The following is a 17568-nucleotide window of genomic DNA, read 5'->3' on the forward strand; positions in this document are numbered from 1 at the left end:
TTGTTTTGTTTTGTGCCTTTCTCACACGCATATTGTTAAATAAAAGATCTCAAAATGTTAGTACAATACGCGTATGTCGATGTGCCACAGTTTACAGTATGCAATCGCTAGAAATATTTCATGTCATATTGCTAATTTAAATCAGTTAGAATGTTCAACCAATGTGCTTTAGGCTATAAACAAATAATACATTGCTTCGTTTATTAAATAAACTATACATATTTGTATGCTCACAACATCTTGTCTTAATTACAGTTTTCTTAAAACATCAGTTAATGTTAGAAATTGCTCAAGCTGCTGGTGTAGCAGGTTTTCGTCACCGAAATGAAAAGTTACACGTAGGGTATTCGAATTCGCCAAGCATCCGTCATTAATATTAACAATGACTTTATGTACTAGTCGTTGGTGGTACTTATAGCGTGAAAAATTCTCGACGATGAGAAAGTTTTGGGTTTGAAGTATGACATCTTCAGGACTACCGATGCTCATTTCCAGTAGTACTGACTTTGATGAGATCGATCACATATTGGAAAATGTTCCAACATTGAGCTATGAAATGCAAAATAGTTACGACCTTATCCAGCAGTCTATCATTTCCGGAAACGAATCAGCTTTATCGTACCTTCTTATGAAACCATACCAGAATGCTTCACATCATCCTCCTTGTAATGATTATCTACATCTTGCCTGTAAGCTTGGTTATCAGAATATGATCAAGAAGATTCTGGAGGTTGGTAACAACGTCATTTCGGTGTGTATTGCTCCTTTTGCATAATTTTCGTGCTTGCAAAAGCACTAAAGCATTGCTTTAGTATATTTCTTATTTATTTTTTTGACATTTTGTAGGCGCGTCCTCAAGACTTTTACCGCATGGGAAGAGTTTGCTATCCAAACTCATGTTTCCACGCTCCAAATACATACAAGTCCATGGCGCCCTTAGAACTTGGCCAATTGCCATTAGATATTATTGTAACAACCAAAGATATTGAATGTCTTTTGGCATTGCTTCGGTATATTCCTTCTCCTAACGCTAATAATTTTTCCCCTGCTGGGCTGCTTTGTGATCTCAACCATCCATCAGCATTGCAACTTTACCTCAAGTCACCAGTACCTCAAAATGAAATTAAGGTACAGTCTCTGCAGTGGCTCTTTGAAACAGTTATAGTTTTGCAATGAAATAATTTCCCTCAAATACTAATCGACATTCGCTTAGGCTTTGAACATTTTCGCTAGCTGTAATGGAATAACAAATTTGCTATCGACTAAAATATTTTTGTGTATTATGTAGGTGTTTAATTACAAAAAGCAAATAATACTTCAGTCGCAAAAGTAGTTCTCTATCCGCATGCTCCATCACAGCATAACCATGTTACTGGAGGATTATGCTTTTAATAGTTACAAAGAAAACAATTATTAAATTTGTTGCTGCGCTTCTGTTAGAATATTTTATGTAAATTAATTAAAACAACCGGATTGTTTCGAATGAAATTTTTGTAAACTGTCAATAACTTAGGGTGCTATAATTATATTAGCAGTTGAATGACTCATATTATTACTATGTTGCAGTTGTAGCCCACTGTCATAAGCCCTTTTGGTGATCAATCATCTAGCCAGTATCGTTACTCTAATAATAATGAATGATAATAATGAACATTTGGTTCTCTCAAAAGTTGCTTGAACTTGATTTTCTTTTCTTTCTTGACTCATCTATTTTAAATTTCAGGAGGCCTTCAGGTGGTCTTTGTTGAAAAAGAGACACGCCTGCTTAGATGTTCTTCTCTCAAATGGCTTTTCAGACATGTTCATAGAAGGCATGAACCCATTTCATTTTTTGTACCAATACTCATCTGGCTACAACAGGCACGCTGTGCGACACGATGGCATCGCTGCTACAACACAAGTTCTTTTGAAATATGGTAGAACTATTTGCAAGTTTTCCTTTCGACAGCTAATATCATGTCATAACAATATAACATGATTCTGTATGTCTATTGCATTATGAGTATTATAATTGAAATATTACATTTCAAATACAGTTCATTAGCTATTCATTTAACTTTTGTTACCTTGAATTACAATGTTCAGCTTTTCAGCTGCAATACGCGTTAACCTTTCCTATTGATAGGTGCTGATGTGGCAGCTCAATATCCTGTTGGTAGTTATCCTTTGTACACTCTGGTAACATTCATACTTGGTGATGCCGAAGACTATGGTGAGGAGTATGTCTCCGAATCAATCCCGGGACATGAACTGCTTGCTTGCTTGAAAATCCTTGTTAAACAAGGTATGTTCTTCTTACATGTCTTTAGTAAAACTTTCGTTTTGCTTGGTCTTAATATGCTTAGGATTTTGCGACTAGTTACTGTGTCAGTAACTCATAACTAGTGAACTGAACTCAATCTTAATCAGCTAAAACTTCAAATATAATGACCAATTCAAAAATCATGCTAGTTTAACTTTCAACTATAAGGAACCGACTCTTTTTGTATCTTTAATCGTTAACTTTCACGTTCCGCTTACCACAGTTTGGTGGATCATAATGCAACTTTCTAAAGCTTTTATTAATTAAAAATGTGATAGTGCACATTATATAATAACGTCTTATACATATAAGTTCACAAATTACATCGAAAGAGAAGGCAATTGGCAGGTAATGTAGTTGCCTCCCACTTGCCATTAGCCTGGCACATTACCAATGACTAATTTGAGTAAGCTACTATCCGTATTGCTAAACTTACCAATAAGAGCTTTGAGAGCAAGCTTCAATAACATTGCGTAACGCAGAGTGCTATGCGAATTTCAACCGATATAACGACTGATATCTCCCAATGAATCCATTGCATCTCGCGTAGCTTAATTGGTTACGTTATTGTCTGGAGAATAGGAGGTTTCGAGATCAAATCCAGCATGAAGCGGATCTTTCATTCCTAGATTTTAATAGCTATAACTAGACAGACCGAAGAACAGACTTTGAGATTTATATATACATGTATATTGTAATGCTTGTAATGAGTACATTGACAAGTTGCGCTGGCATCCATATCTACATGTACATTATATTTCTTCATAGTTTCTGATTTCAAAGAGACACATTTATCTAATCACTACTTTAATCAGTTGTGCAGTATTATTCCTTCATAAGATCAGCAGGTATGTTGATCTTACCACATAATGACTGCTACAGAAGATTATCTGTTGTTGTAGCGATGCTTGTATTCAAACTAAGAACACTGTTTAGGACGGTTGTGTTGAGCAATAAATCTTAAATTATCCTTTCTATTATGCTTTATCAAAAGTTTTATTTTTGTGATTGGTTCGTGTGCATTCACCAATAAATTTACACATTTATGGCCATCTTAGATATTTTGTTTTTCTTCTATATAGATTTAGTAATCAAAATAGCAGGCGTTACCTTTTCGCTAACAAATTTCGTCGAGGAGATGTGCAAGCATCCCAAACATAAATGTAATGGAGACATCAGCGTTTTTCATAGTTAGATTTTTACAAATAAAACTTCTACTGGAACTTTTTTCAAATCATTGAATTCATTCAAGTCACTTCTTACCTTAACGAATTGGAAAAAACCTTCTATTAAGAAGCCTTTATCTGAATCTGTGTAAAAGGTATGTTAGTCATATTTCCTTCTCACATTGGTATTCAGTAGTAAATCCTTCAAACCGACAGCTTACTCTGCATATTTTGTATGACCTTATAACACTTGACAGCATTATGTAATGCATAGTGTACTTTTTTAGCCCATTACAATCGCTCTCCATTTTGTTTTTGAAATTATATCTGTGAATGTGAGGATACACTTAGTTTCAAACGGCATGTTTAAAATTTGTACTCGTTTTTATTTTTAGGGCGAGTCTCCAATATAAATGGTTATTTTTTTCAACAACAAAAGAACTCAGTTGGGAAGTCTTAGATTACGAGGATCATTATATTACCCTGGAAGAAACAAAACATTCTTTCATCCTTCTTTTCAAGATTGTCTGGCAGGAACATGGCTTTCTCATGTTGTCATGATTTTGCTGTACCCTTTTTTGGTTTTGGAATTTTTGTCGACTCGAGTTCATTGTAGCAAGAGACTCCAATTCATTAATCATTGTTTTATTTAAAATTTATTATTAATTTGATTAATATTTAGGATGCAGAGTACTTGCTAAGGAAGTTGTTAAAACGGACTTCTAGGAAGTTTAATGGCATCACACAGTATGGACAAATGCACACATAAACCATAGATGGTGTTAATGTACTTATATACATAAATATACACATACTGTGTATTACAAAACCGAGGATACTAATTTATATAGTGACACATACATAACATTGTAGTTTTGGTTATATACTTTTGATTGTTAATGCCAGATTTGAAGAAACAATTAGCAAGTTATTGATCATACAACAGTCACAAGTTTTTTTTCACTTTAAATGTTTTTGAGCCATCTTAATATGCTAGAATAAAACCATCGCATTAGCTATGTGTTCTTGTTCGAGTGAAGTTTGAAGATACTACACCATTGTGGATTAAAAGTGTTCTTGGATTAATGTGAATGGCTTGCAAAGCGTTATAGGTAATGTAGATTTTTCAACCTTTTGTCCGCTAGCGCTTGTTGTCTCTGACTTGCTTTCACATTTTAGGCATTTTGCGTGTGCTTATCAACTTTCAGCAAGTGAAGGTTTTTAAATACAAGTATGTTTCTTTTCAATTTATGTGACTGGTGTGTAGTTTCCTCTATGCAAGGCTATGAGGTGTTCGAGCAAGCCTTGACTTATAATTACCTGTGCATAAAATGTTTTTTATCAAACATGCACGATAAAAAATATTTGTCTCAAAATACAAAGTAGTTTTCAACATACAATATCCAAACTTTCTAAAAAGATTATCGGCACAAGTTAGCAGAAAATAAAAACAAAGCATAAAAATAATGAAATATATAAATTATATGTACATGTATATTTATTATTCACTCGGTCGCCAGACTTAAATATTAAATGTCTTAAAAGTGAAGCAGCAAAGAAAGGTTTATATTATTTCTTCATCATTTTAGTTTTTTATGTATTACTTAAGGTTTTACATTTAGTTTTTTGCATAACCATATTAATTAACTTTTTTAATGTTATATGTGTTTACTTTAAAGGTTGACTTGCAACAAAATTCACATTACAGTTATTTGGTATCAAAAGATTCACCATGTCTTACTCTGTTGTGTTGTAAGTGCAAAATATGTGGAAGTATGATTACAAGCTCTTAAAAGCTCCAAAACGAAAAGCTGCCGTAGATTAGAATCTCTTTATTTCGATGACGTAACCACGAAATTTGGTTATCGTCTTGTCACGTATGTTCTCACATGAATTGAAAGGCCAATACAAAGCTCAATATAAAACTTATCGTAGTACTAGTTTATGACAAACACTTCGGGTTTTACCGAAGTGTTATGCTCGCTACTTTACAGTTTTCTTTCGGCATTATTCAATCGTCAAGTCGTAATCTGATCATGTGACCCAATACTTTGCAAATAATTTTTGCAGCACTTTTCGATTATCACACGTGACCAACAGGCTCGTCATGATTATCAGACAATGATATGTACTCCTTCAAGCTAAGGTTAAAATGTTTAATGAATTTTTACGGTAAGTTATAAGATATCATTGTTACAAGTGACTGCATTACGATGACGATAAAACTGACGCGTAAGAACAATAGACATAGTTTTATTGACTGCGTGAAGTATATTTGTGAAAGTGTTTCGACGAATAAGATTGCATGAAAGTGTAAACAGAAACCATCTCTCACAACTACATCACATTTGAGCCGTTTTGGAAAGGGAATCCAAACTACGGCGGTCTCGTGGGGCTGCGATTTTCTGTTCATTTTTTAGCTTTTAAGAGCTTGTAATCAACTTTCCACATATTTTGCACCTGCAACACAACAGAGTAAGACATGGTGAATCTTTTCATATCAAATAACTGTAATGTGAATTTTGTTGCAAGTCAACCTTTAATTAATAATTGTTGTTTATCGAACTATGTAATGAATTGAACAAAATACATTGTATTCTTATAAGAATATTTTCTCTAATATGTGACTGTTTTAACATATGATATAAATACCAGAATGGATTAACTTAAGATATTGAGGTTTAAGTGGTTAGACAACAGACTGTAGTTAAATTCAATTTGTTGTACTTGCTACTTGGCTACTGCTTTCACCATGTCTGATTATGTCAGTTTATAAATTTAGTTGTGCATTGTCATTCATTTCATATCTTATCCAAAGTAATCTATTTTCTTATTTGAAATTAGTAGTAGACATTAAAATGTGTAGTATTTTATGTTGTTAAGTTTTAATCTAGAAATTGTAAGTAGTTTTGCGTGAATGTTTTTGTTTACCAAGTCCTAACAAACTATAATTTGCATTATTGGCCAGTTTCCTGATTTTTTGTAAAAGCTCATTTATTGGTTTAGACTTTATAAAACTGGATGGGAAAGCTTAGTTACTACAGAAACATAATTTAGGTATTTATTATAGTAGTTCATTGCAGTTTTGTTGAAAAGATTTAGGGAATCAATGTTTTTGTAATTTTTTTAAATGCCAAACTTTGAGCTTTTTGGTTGTTTTTGAAAGTTGTGTTAGGTCCAATTATACTTATCCTTACTGGTGACTAACAACTCACCTTGACCTTGGTTTTCAAATTTGGTAATGGGTGTAGTTATAAACTAGCCTTAGGTTTATCAGTCCTTAACTGTATGTTTAGTCGCTGACCATCATTGTAATTTAAATTGACCTTTTTTATATCAGCTACACGGAAAGTATGTCAATATTTTAGATATTCGACTCGATTTGGATGAAGTGCAGATTTCCATTGACAAGAAGACAGATACCCTTGCATTTGGCCGAAGTTTGTGCAGATCAGTTTTTGATGCTCTTTCCATTCGTGCTTCCCTTTGTACAGATTTTAATCTTCCTGCTAGTGAGGTGCTTCTGAGCTGTGTGACTGTTCTTCTCGACTGTAGGAAACGGCACAACCTTAAAACACACGATTTGTCAGGTATTTTCTGGATACTGTGAGTGGTAGTTATTGTTATCTCTGCTTGTGTTATGTCACTGTCAGAAGCTTTGTTTACGCTAGAAGCTCATGTTTGTTATTTTAAATTATCTTCACTGGCATTTGTCAATGTAAAATTATCACATTTAAATTTGTTAAACCTTGAAGAACTTTTTGATTACAGCGTTTGTTTTTTGGCATGATAATCAATATAGGTTGCAATACAAGGTGAAAACTATAAACATGGTTTTCAAAGCTGATCTATCGATAAAAATATTAAATTAGCCGGTTTATTTGTAATTTTGCAAGCTTTGTTTTTTGGTTGTGCGTTTTCGTTCTGTACAGTTTCCTAATCCTTCAAGAAAATTTTCTTGGTATACAGTAGTAAAACATCAAAGCTTTTAGAATTTTGGTCTACAATTCATTACCTCCAAAGTCGAAATATTTTGAGGGATTTTGTGTTATATAGGAGTGCTAAAGCTGATGGGAAGAACACAGAGGAGTAACTCCATACAAAAGAATCTACAGCGTGTAGTGTACAAGTACTTGTGGCACGGGATTAACCCCAGTCGTCCAGCTACAAGCCATCCTTCCCCTCTTTATCTCATCAACCAGTATATAGAAGCAATGATCTTTTCCAATTTTCTGCCTGAACTTCACCTGTCTCATACCCTAAATGGAAACCCAGCTGTAAGATGGATTATTAACTCCATGGAGCACACCGCAGCCAAAGCTGCTACTAGAATTAATGCTACTATTTTTGAGGCATCTGTTGGGCATGAGAAGCTCTTTACACCCTCTATGTTGAAGTTTATCACTCAACCACCTCTTCTCAGGCTCAAGACATTGGCGGCCAAAGTTGTTTGGTACGCCGTTGGGAGACAGAGAGTGGACCTTGCTTTGCTTCCAATTCCAGGGCATTTGAAAAATGAGTTTTTAGATATTATTATTAAAGATATTTAAATTGCTGTTTTTTGATTATATCCATATCGTATACTCCGGGTGTTTTTATATCTCTCCGTCCTGTACATGTTAAGGTTGTTTGGATGTGGATGTTTTCAACATTAGGTATTAAGCCAATGACTAAAGCTGACTAAATGCAATTTTACTCAAAAATATTTTGCATTTACAATTGGAGTTTTACTGCTAAAACTTTTCTTGTGGTGAGGCTAACATGTAGGCTCAATGCATATACAGTAGGTATGTTATTATTATAGCTATTTGACATTTTGGTCCGTCCTATATTATATATATATATTATATTGTTGTTTGTTATGTAGTTTGTAAAAATCTAATAAATGCTATTCAAACAATCTTTTAACTTTTGTAATATACAGCATTTCAGTATGCATGTCTGTTGCGAAATCTTTCGCTGTTTTTTGCTAACGTTTTTCTGTTTTGTAAGCATGATTTGCAAAAGAGTAGCAACTGCTCGTGGTGGTTGCGTATTATTAAAACATTTGTTACAAATTAAGCCTCGATATGTTTTAAATTTATTTTAAAGCTCTGCATTTTTCCTATTCCTTGAGAATGTACATTTTTTGGGGACACAAACAGGATGTCATACTGGCATCAGCTTGTTTGCAGATTCCTCGTGTAAGCTGGTGGTAGTTATAGAACTTCTCATCCAAACACTATTTTGTATTACTCATTAAATTAGATCATCTACCCACATGAAAACAATAATTTTAAAAAACTCAACATTTAAATTGCAACGGCCAGTTAAAACAGCAAACGTTTGTTGTGCTCAAATTGGCTCAGGAAGTGTTTTTATGTTACAGAGCCATATCAAGCTTTCTTCCAAGCAGTTGATGGATGAGGAGACGCCTTTGGTAAGGTTATGAAAATACATGTAGTGTCTGTGTATTACAGTGTTACCCAGTGCACAGGAGAAAGTTTCTTTAGAAATACAGTAGTTACTTTAGTTAACTAGTAATTTACTAGTAGTTAACTTTATGCTTAATCATAGCCACATTTTACTTCTCGTCTGAACATGGTCCATCAAGTTAAATCTGTTTGCATAAATTCTGTGATTGCTCTATTTTCTCTGCTTGTATTTATTTTAATGTGAAAAGACAACTATTTGATCCTCTGTACCTTTCATTAAATTAGGCTTTTGATCTTTTTATAGCAACTTTCTAAAGACACAGATGTCGAGTCAGAGAACTACCCTCCTGCAGGTGAGCTGTGGTTAGCTCTATTACATTTTGTCATCGATTTGTAAATCTTGCTCTTTGAATTTAGTTTTCTGGCTGTGCATTCTGTTCAAGCTTTCTAATAGCTTTGAGATCATCATTTCTACTGCATTATCATTACACTCCTAAATCACGCCGATTATTTGGGTTGTGAACGACTTGCTTTCAGAGAATACATTAAAAAATGATGTTTGCTTATAACAGTCAAATTTTGATCTGTCATATAAATATAGCTAGATATGCAAAAGGTAGTTTTGCATTGTAATTTGTATGCATATAGCTGACGAGTTCAACGAGTACTGTCTGATCCATCCTTGCGTACACTGCTGTGAGTCTCATGAATTGATTACCTCTGTTGCTTGTGTGTTTCATTCATTTATTCATTCAAGTCCATTTATACCGCTCTTCTTTAGAGCTCAAGTATTTAGACTATCAGCAACCTTGGAATACTTTGTGTAGTGGATGCTAATGGGCAAGGTCATGAGAGCTGTATACATATATACATAGTCTATCTGATAATTCATGGTGACTCTCCCATCTATGTATAGCTCCTATATCACCATGAATTATCACATATACATAGTCTGATTGGTAATTCATGATGACTCTCCCATCTATGTATAGCTCGTATCTGCTATGGCATTATAGAAGAAGATATAACAGATCTAGCTGATGGGGGCATACTCAGATCCATAATTTGTGTGGGAGAAGGGAAACACAAACCTGTGGATGGATCCCTCACCACAGGTAATTAAGTTGCCTTGAATTACTAGTGTTTGTTGGTGAGGAAAGGGAGAAGATGGCTCTCTCCTCAGAACTTCTCATATCTGCATACAAGTCATAGTTTATTTCTCACGATTCTTATCTGTGGCTGATTAACACATGCTAGTTTGCTATAAAACGCTAGCTTGCTATAACACCAGTTTGCTATAACTCTCTGGCTCGCTATAAAATGCTAGCTTGCTATAACACCAGTTTGCTATAACTCTCTGGCTCGCTATAAAATGCTAGCTTGCTATAAAATACTAGCTTGCTATAACACCAGCTTGTTATAACACCAGCTTGCTATAACTGTCTGGCTCACTATAAAATGCTAGCTTGCTATAAAATGCTAGCTTGCTATAACACCAGCTTGCTATAACTCTCTGGCTCGCTATAAAATGCTAGCTTGCTATAACGCCATTCTGCTATGACACTCTGGCTCGCTATAAACTGCTAGCTTGCTATAAAATGCTAGCTTGCTATAACTCCAGCTTGCTATAACTCTCTGGTTGGCTATAAAATGCTAGCTTGCAATAACACCAGCTTGCTATAACTCTCTTGCTCGCTATAAAATGCTAGCTTGCTATAAAACGCTAGCTTGCTATAACACCAGCTTGCTATAACTCTCTGGCTTGCTATAAAATGTTGGCTTGCTTTAACTCGGTGGCTTGTTGTAAAAATCCAGCTTGCTATAATACACAGGTTAACATACACCAGCTTGCTATAGCTGGCAATAGCATGGCATTTCACAAGCGAGCGTACTGTAGCACATGCCAGCTTGCTGCAAAAACTGCTAGCTTGCTATAATATGTGCTAGCTTTCTATAACAACCACTAGATCAAGCTTGGTAGCCCATGGCAAGCTTGCCATGAGCTATCAAGGATCATTGTAGGAAGGGAAGAGTAACTCTCATATAGATAATTATTACAATTCAGTATAGCCGTACTATGATTCTCTATTTCTGACATAAGCTTGTATAGAAAGCCTTCTAGTTAGCTGGCATTTATAACAATTGATATTTTTATGACTTACTTGATAACATAGTAAGTTGTTTGAAGTTCAATTAATGAGCATTCATTGTTCAAGAGTCTGCCTTTGCTTTGTTAAAACACAAACATAGCTGATGTACATAGTAGGGTAGTGTCAGTGATTTGAGTATCGTTATAAGGATGTTTCTGATTGGTGAACCAGTTTTGGCTGTATCTGTGTAGGGCTAGCAGTTCATATGTGCAGTGAGTGCAGTAGACAGACTTTTCAGCTATCAGTGGAGGAGTTTTTATGTAACTAGAATAAGTTTTCAAGTGAGTGTCAAAAGGTAGATTAGTCACTCCACTTACTGCTTTTTGAATGAACTGTTTCAACTCTATTAATAGACACACCACTGCCATTATTTTATGTTACACTGCTACATGTATTTTATTTCTAATGCTCTCTGTGTGCGTATTCATCAATTAGTTTCTTGGCTTTTTGCACTTGAAGGTACAACATGCAGGAAACAACAAAAATGTATTTGTATTAACATGTAACTGTGGTAATTAAAACTGAAGACATAGGATTGTTCTGTCACAACATTGATAATGTCATGTAATAGTAATATTTGTCACTGTTGCAGTGCACCTAAAGGGTAGCTACCAAGGTAGAACATTTGAGGAAAGGGAAGTAACATTCTACTTGGGTCTTGGATTTGAGCAGAGAGTTATAGAAGGCGTCGAAGCGGCAGTAAAAAAGTTTAGAAAAGGTGAAAAGTCTCGTCTCACAATTTCGCATGAATACGCGTTCTCTGAGACAGGCAGTGATGAGTTGGGTATCCCTTCTCATGCCTGTGTACAGTATGAGGTGCAACTACTCCAGTTTAATAAGGTTTGTGTTTATATCAGTAGCAGCCACCCTTCCTATGTTCGATTATAGTGAGTCGGTCCCCGCAGATTGAACAAAGTTTTAAAGGCTAAGTTTCAAAGTACCCAAGTAGTGTGGCTAGTACAACTGTACGCATGGCTGTACGCATGGTTACAATGTACCAACAAAGGATTTACTTTAATGAATTTGGAAATTTTTTGATCATACTTTTTTGTTCTTGTTTAATTAAATAATTAATATTCTTTGAAGCGGTCAGAGCCGTGTTTCAGAAATATAAATAAGCTTTCTGTTGCAGATGATTTTATTGGGCCCCGAGTACGAGTGTTTAAGTTGGACATTAATTTACTTTGTATCTGAACAGGTTGACATGTTTATCATTTTTGCAGAGTGAAAACATCTCACGATCATTGTTTATGAATTTTCTGATATCGCAACCACTGATGTATGTTACATATGTATGTTTTTATACATCGTATTTTTATACGCATGCAAGTTCATCACGTGTTCTACAGTCCTGTGCCGTTTCAGGAGGTACACATCTGATAAGTTCTTGGTTAACCTTACTAGTTTTTCTGGTCTTGTATAATTGTTGTCTGTATGCTAAAATCATGTCCATGTACACGGCCCTTTTGAGATCGACTATCAAATTGGTAGGAAGAGATTAATTAAAGCATTCTATTTCATTCAAGCATTCAAGTCCATCACATATTCATAGATGGACAAAAAGCTGCATTGTTAATTTATGGTATTGTTACTATTTACATATATATGACAGAGTCTCACATTATACATTGACCAGCAGTCTTATATATAAACAAAGCAAAAGTTATAAGTTATTTCTAGTGAAAAACCTATCCATAAATAAGCTTAGTTCAACCGTAGAGACAGTCAAATTCTTATATGATTACTTCGGTCCGTTTGTATTGGATCAACTTAAGATTTTTAGTTTGTCAATTTTACATATTTTTATTTCTTTATATGTTGGTGATGCTCAGGATCAGCATGTAGCCTTTCACACTGCTTAAGACAGTTGCTGCGCTTACATTTCTGTAATAAAAACATTTACATTTAAGATCTTGTCATCCTAAAATACTGTTTTACTCTACATGGATGGTTGGATCATGGAAGTTTTTTTTGTTCATACTCGTTATGACATTGGTGTTGCTTTGATTCTGATAACGTAAATCCTGCTTAGCTTCACCAATAGTTCACGAAGGGGACACTGTTTGTTTGAGGCACTAGGGTCGCCCCTCCCCCCTTGTATTCAGAACTTGTAAGGACTGCTGAAGTTAAGAAGCTGCGGGAAGGTGGTTAAGATTTCAAGCTGGTTATTTTGGTTTCAATATGTGTTAGTAAAGCTTATCATCAGGATTCTGTATTAATCACAGTTAAACTTCAGTAATCAGCTTGATTCTTAACTTTGAACATATTTCATTACAGCCTAAAGAACTCTGGGAGCTCTCAACAAGAGAGAAGCTAAACTTAGCTGAACGCTTCAAAACAAAAGGCACCATTTTACTTCAAGTAAGCATCCTCGTAGCATCTTCATTTCTGTGTATCTATGGTATAGTATGAGATTTATTATTTCTCTTTTAAGTTTCTTGTCTAAAGTGCCCTTTATATGTAATATTTAGCAAGATATTTTTAAGTATTTGTTGATTTGCAGGTGTGCATTTATTTGTCGCATTGTGTGCTAGCTTATACATTAATAACAAAACTTTCTCTCTTTAACCGTTTTGCATCATCAGTTGAATGGTAAGGACTTCGTGGTAAAAGCATAATTGATCCCTTCACTTTTAGACCACTAAGCGCTCATACCACCTGTAGGAACATGTCATTCACAGAGGCACTTTTAGACCACCAAGCGCTTATACAACCTGTAAGAACATGTCATTCACAGAGGTTGTGATCATGTTTCATTTTTATAGTCAGGTGTGTTAGCTGAGTCTTTAATGGCATATGAAAGAGCCAAGGAGATCCTCATGGATGACCCAAACTACTCTGAGGAGGAGCGGGCTCAACGTAAGGCTTTACTACTTAAGCTTCACCTCAACACAGCTCTATGTCAGCTCAAGATGTGTCTATGGAATCATGCTCTGGCTAGCTGTGGCTCTGCACTAGAAATAGAACCTCAAAATGAAAAGGCTCTTTACAGAAAGGCTCAGGTAAGGAGACTAGGGGTTTCCTTTGTTAGTTGTTGTAAGTTATCTCTAGCACACAGTCTTTCTCGTTTAGATTAGTAGTGCTGGTTATATTGAGTGGCGGGCTTAATGAGTTCCGGGCCAAGCTCGTACGTCAATTCAATCATATCTCAAATCAAATTATTTTATATAAAATAACTAAATACAAATTAATCTATTCCCACCGTCTCAAAAGACACCCAAAAACAGGATATCGCTATGAAAAAACATGTTTTTATTGTTCTAATTCACCACCTGCACTCGCAGCGTAACAACTACCTATCTAGTGTCTGTCTAGTCGTATCTATCTAATTCACCACCTACACTCGCAGCGTAACAACTACCTATCTAGTGTCTGTCTAGTCGTATCTATCTAATTCACTTGGTTTTTTTTTGTTCAATTTGCATCAGCCTCAGGCCGACCCTATTTAATACCTTGACGCCTGGGCTTGAGATAAAGTTTCACTAAAAGATAAAGAGATAAAGTGATGCTGAGATAAAGTTTCAAAACAAAGTTTCACTTTGTTTTCACGTACTTCCAGTTGACGAACGATTATGAAATTTTGACAGCTTTTTGTGGTATAGGATTTTAGTATTAGTCAAAAGTTTTAAAGTCAAGTGGACTATTGTTAGTTTTTCGGATATAGTAAAAATACCAACGTCACTTTTATCTGAGCAATAAATTACAAATGGCTGACGACGGGACACAAGTTCTTTATTCTGTTTGAGACTTCTGGTTTACGTAAAATTACGTAACTTTATTGGCTTTGAGCAGCATATGTTTGAGCAGTATATGTTTGAGCAGTATATGTTTGAGCAGTATATGTTTGAGCAGTATATGTTTCCTTGGACTATTATTTCTTGAAATATAGCCAAATTAAACAGCACACTTCTAACAGACCGAGAAAAGAAAAATGGCTGCTATCAGAACATTAGTTTGTTTTGTACTTCCGGTTTATGTAGCTTTACCAAACTTTGAGTGTGTCATGGGGCACATACTGTTAGATTATTGCAATTAGATAAAGAACACAGCTTGTCTGAATGCTCAACATTTAATAAGTGTCTTTCATAAGAACATGAGGCATTAGAATGTTTCAGAACAGTGGGTGTGGTTAACAATATAAGCAAGGGGGTAGACAACTCTTAATAATACAACACATACTTTCAGCGTAATTCACATGTTTTAAGTCGATTGACTTATTAATTCTGGAAAAATGGTCAAAGTATCAAGGACATTTCTAATCAATAAAAAATGATAAATTGTTGTCATCAGAACAATAGTTTCTAAAAATACACTGTTTGAAATTGTTAGTACTGAAGATAACAAATAGGTAAGCTAACTAAAAAGCTTCTTCACCTCAGCAACAAGAGCTTTACACGAAACTATTTGTTTTCTATTCATAAAATATGTACTTTCAGGCTCGGCTTACATCAACCCCTATGTTTCTTCAGTTGCCTCTAAAATACCACATCTTTTAAAGAGTGTGAAAAAAACTATTTGCTATATTCTATTTCTGTTTTTTTTCTGTAGAGTTCTACAAGCTTGTAGCTTTAATATGATACTCGGTTCAAAAGAATTGTGCTACCCTAAGTACTTTCACAGTGAACTGAAAGTAGTTACTATGGATCAGGGGCTTACTTGTGTATACATAGGTAGGATTGAAAGTGTTAATGAACCAATGAAGCATCACTTATACATGTAGCAAGAGCTGCATGTGTAAGTGAACACCCTTTCATAAGCATATTTGTATATATTTTTCTCTGTACGCATTTCAGTTGCAAGTTCAAAACCTACTGAAGCCTTAAAAGTAGAGTACGATCTTATTAAAAGTTCTGAGTACATATTTGCAGGCATACATGGGTCGTGAGGACTATGAGGAGGCAATAGACACATATAAGGTCATCCTAAATCTCAATTCTTCCAATAGAGCTGCTTCAAACTCTTTATCTTTAGCGAGACATAAACTACAATGTGCTAATGAAACGGTAAAACAGACGTACGCCGGAATGTTCCAGAAATTTGCAGATAAAGACAACCAGGTATGAGACTGACAGTTGCAATGCTCTGATTAGTATATTTAATTATTTTCTAGGTTTTTGGTCTAGTTTTTTCAATTTTATTAGTTTTTAGTTTTATATGTTAATGATGTCATTTATATTTCACCTCTGAACATTTTGAGCGACTTGATAGAGAACTCTTGGATCAAAAAGAATAAAAGATAAAAAGACGTGATAGGAAGTCCCAGTCTGGAAATTAAAAATCTCTATTTGTTGACAAGTAGTTATTATTTACTAAAAATAATGTCATGAATATCATGTATTACAGCCAAAGCAACTGTTATTATTGTTTTTGTATATCTAATATTGAGTAAAATGACATGAAATGTTTTTAGTAACTCATTCTGGCAAACTGAATGACATGACGCGACCTGTCTTTAGTAACTCATTCATGGCATGCTTTGCTGCTTCTAATGCTTATCGACAGCATGAGATAATCTGCAGGAATAAAACAAGTTTTCAGTTTTTTTATAAAAAGCCAGAATACGTGTCATCGTAATTTTGCTGAATAATGACATATCTTTTATTGACTAGGAATTCTTCTTACCGTTTTTGCAATATTTGGTAGCTACCGATGATATCACATGTAGAGAGAAAATTACTAGGTTGCTTTCAGGTCTATCAGACTGTTTTATTACTTAGGAAGAAGCTTTGGCCAAGGCAAGAGGCAATGTATATAATGAGCCAATTGGATACTGGTCAAATGACATGGCAGCCGGCATGATGTCTTTACAGCAGGAGATGGAGGCTTTCGGAGAACGTATGCCTGAAAGGTCACGTCGTTCATCTGGTGGCAGCGGTGGAAATTCACCCAGACAATGATTAGTTTTATTGCATACTTTAATATGTCTTCTTGTTTTGTCATTAATCTCGGTTCATCATTTATAATCCTCTGTCATTTAACACAGTACATTTTGTAAATTTGAACTTTTTTCCTTGTAATTTTTCTTGGTAAATATTTTTGCCGAATATAATTAACCAACATTGTCACGGTTATAAATACACCTTTAAGTCGATGATGATGATGATGATGAACTCTTTATTGATTATATACATTTACACAAAACAGGCTTCTATTTGCAGGTAAAGATTAAATAAGTTTGGTAAGTCGGAAAAAGCGACTAGGCTATTTGTAGAATAAAACGGTCTAACTATATAGGTTAATAAAAGGTTGATACTTTCACAAGCCACTACAGCTTTATTTTGGGTTGACATATAGGATGCAATAAAATTGTAGGAGATTCAATTAGGCTTAATGTTTAGCAGTCTTTATATGGATAAAAGATGTGCTTGACTTGGTGGGTGTGTGTGTTCAGCTAATTCTGCGGCGCTGGACTCCTTTGACAATAGCAGGCCGCCCTGGTCGTCGCCCTAAAACATGCCTTAGACATCAAATCGTCACTCTTGTTATACAAAAGACATGATCCTACTGAATCAGTTGACTTATAGCCTGACTTGGAC

General features: G+C 34.9%; 1 protein-coding gene across 1 annotated transcript; it reads left to right on the forward strand.

The window, feature by feature from the left end:
* Window positions 1-81: 81 nt before the first annotated feature.
* On the forward strand, window positions 82-17123 carry LOC137388825 (uncharacterized). The gene is made up of 14 exons (XM_068075287.1): window positions 82-730; window positions 847-1128; window positions 1724-1916; window positions 2126-2284; window positions 6837-7058; window positions 7525-8014; window positions 8716-8887; window positions 9187-9235; window positions 9899-9997; window positions 11625-11872; window positions 13310-13393; window positions 13798-14034; window positions 15901-16089; window positions 16750-17123. The coding sequence occupies exons 1-14, from the start codon at window positions 461-463 to the stop codon at window positions 16927-16929; spliced, it is 2874 nt and encodes a 957-aa protein (XP_067931388.1). The 5' UTR covers window positions 82-460; the 3' UTR covers window positions 16930-17123.
* Window positions 17124-17568: the final 445 nt, after the last annotated feature.

The sequence above is a fragment of the Watersipora subatra genome, chromosome 1 (genome assembly GCF_963576615.1).
Source record: "Watersipora subatra chromosome 1, tzWatSuba1.1, whole genome shotgun sequence".
Lineage (NCBI taxonomy): Eukaryota > Metazoa > Bryozoa > Gymnolaemata > Cheilostomatida > Watersiporidae > Watersipora > Watersipora subatra.

Coding starts and splice junctions, on each gene's coding strand:
- LOC137388825 (XM_068075287.1), top strand. CDS start 461: ATGACATCTTCAGGACTACCGATGCTCATTTCCAGTAGTACTGACTTT. Junction 8,015..8,715: donor GATATTATTATTAAAGATAT/TTAAATTGCTGT, acceptor TCATTAAATTAG/ATCATCTACCCACATGAAAA. Junction 13,394..13,797: donor AAGGCACCATTTTACTTCAA/GTAAGCATCCTC, acceptor TCATTTTTATAG/TCAGGTGTGTTAGCTGAGTC.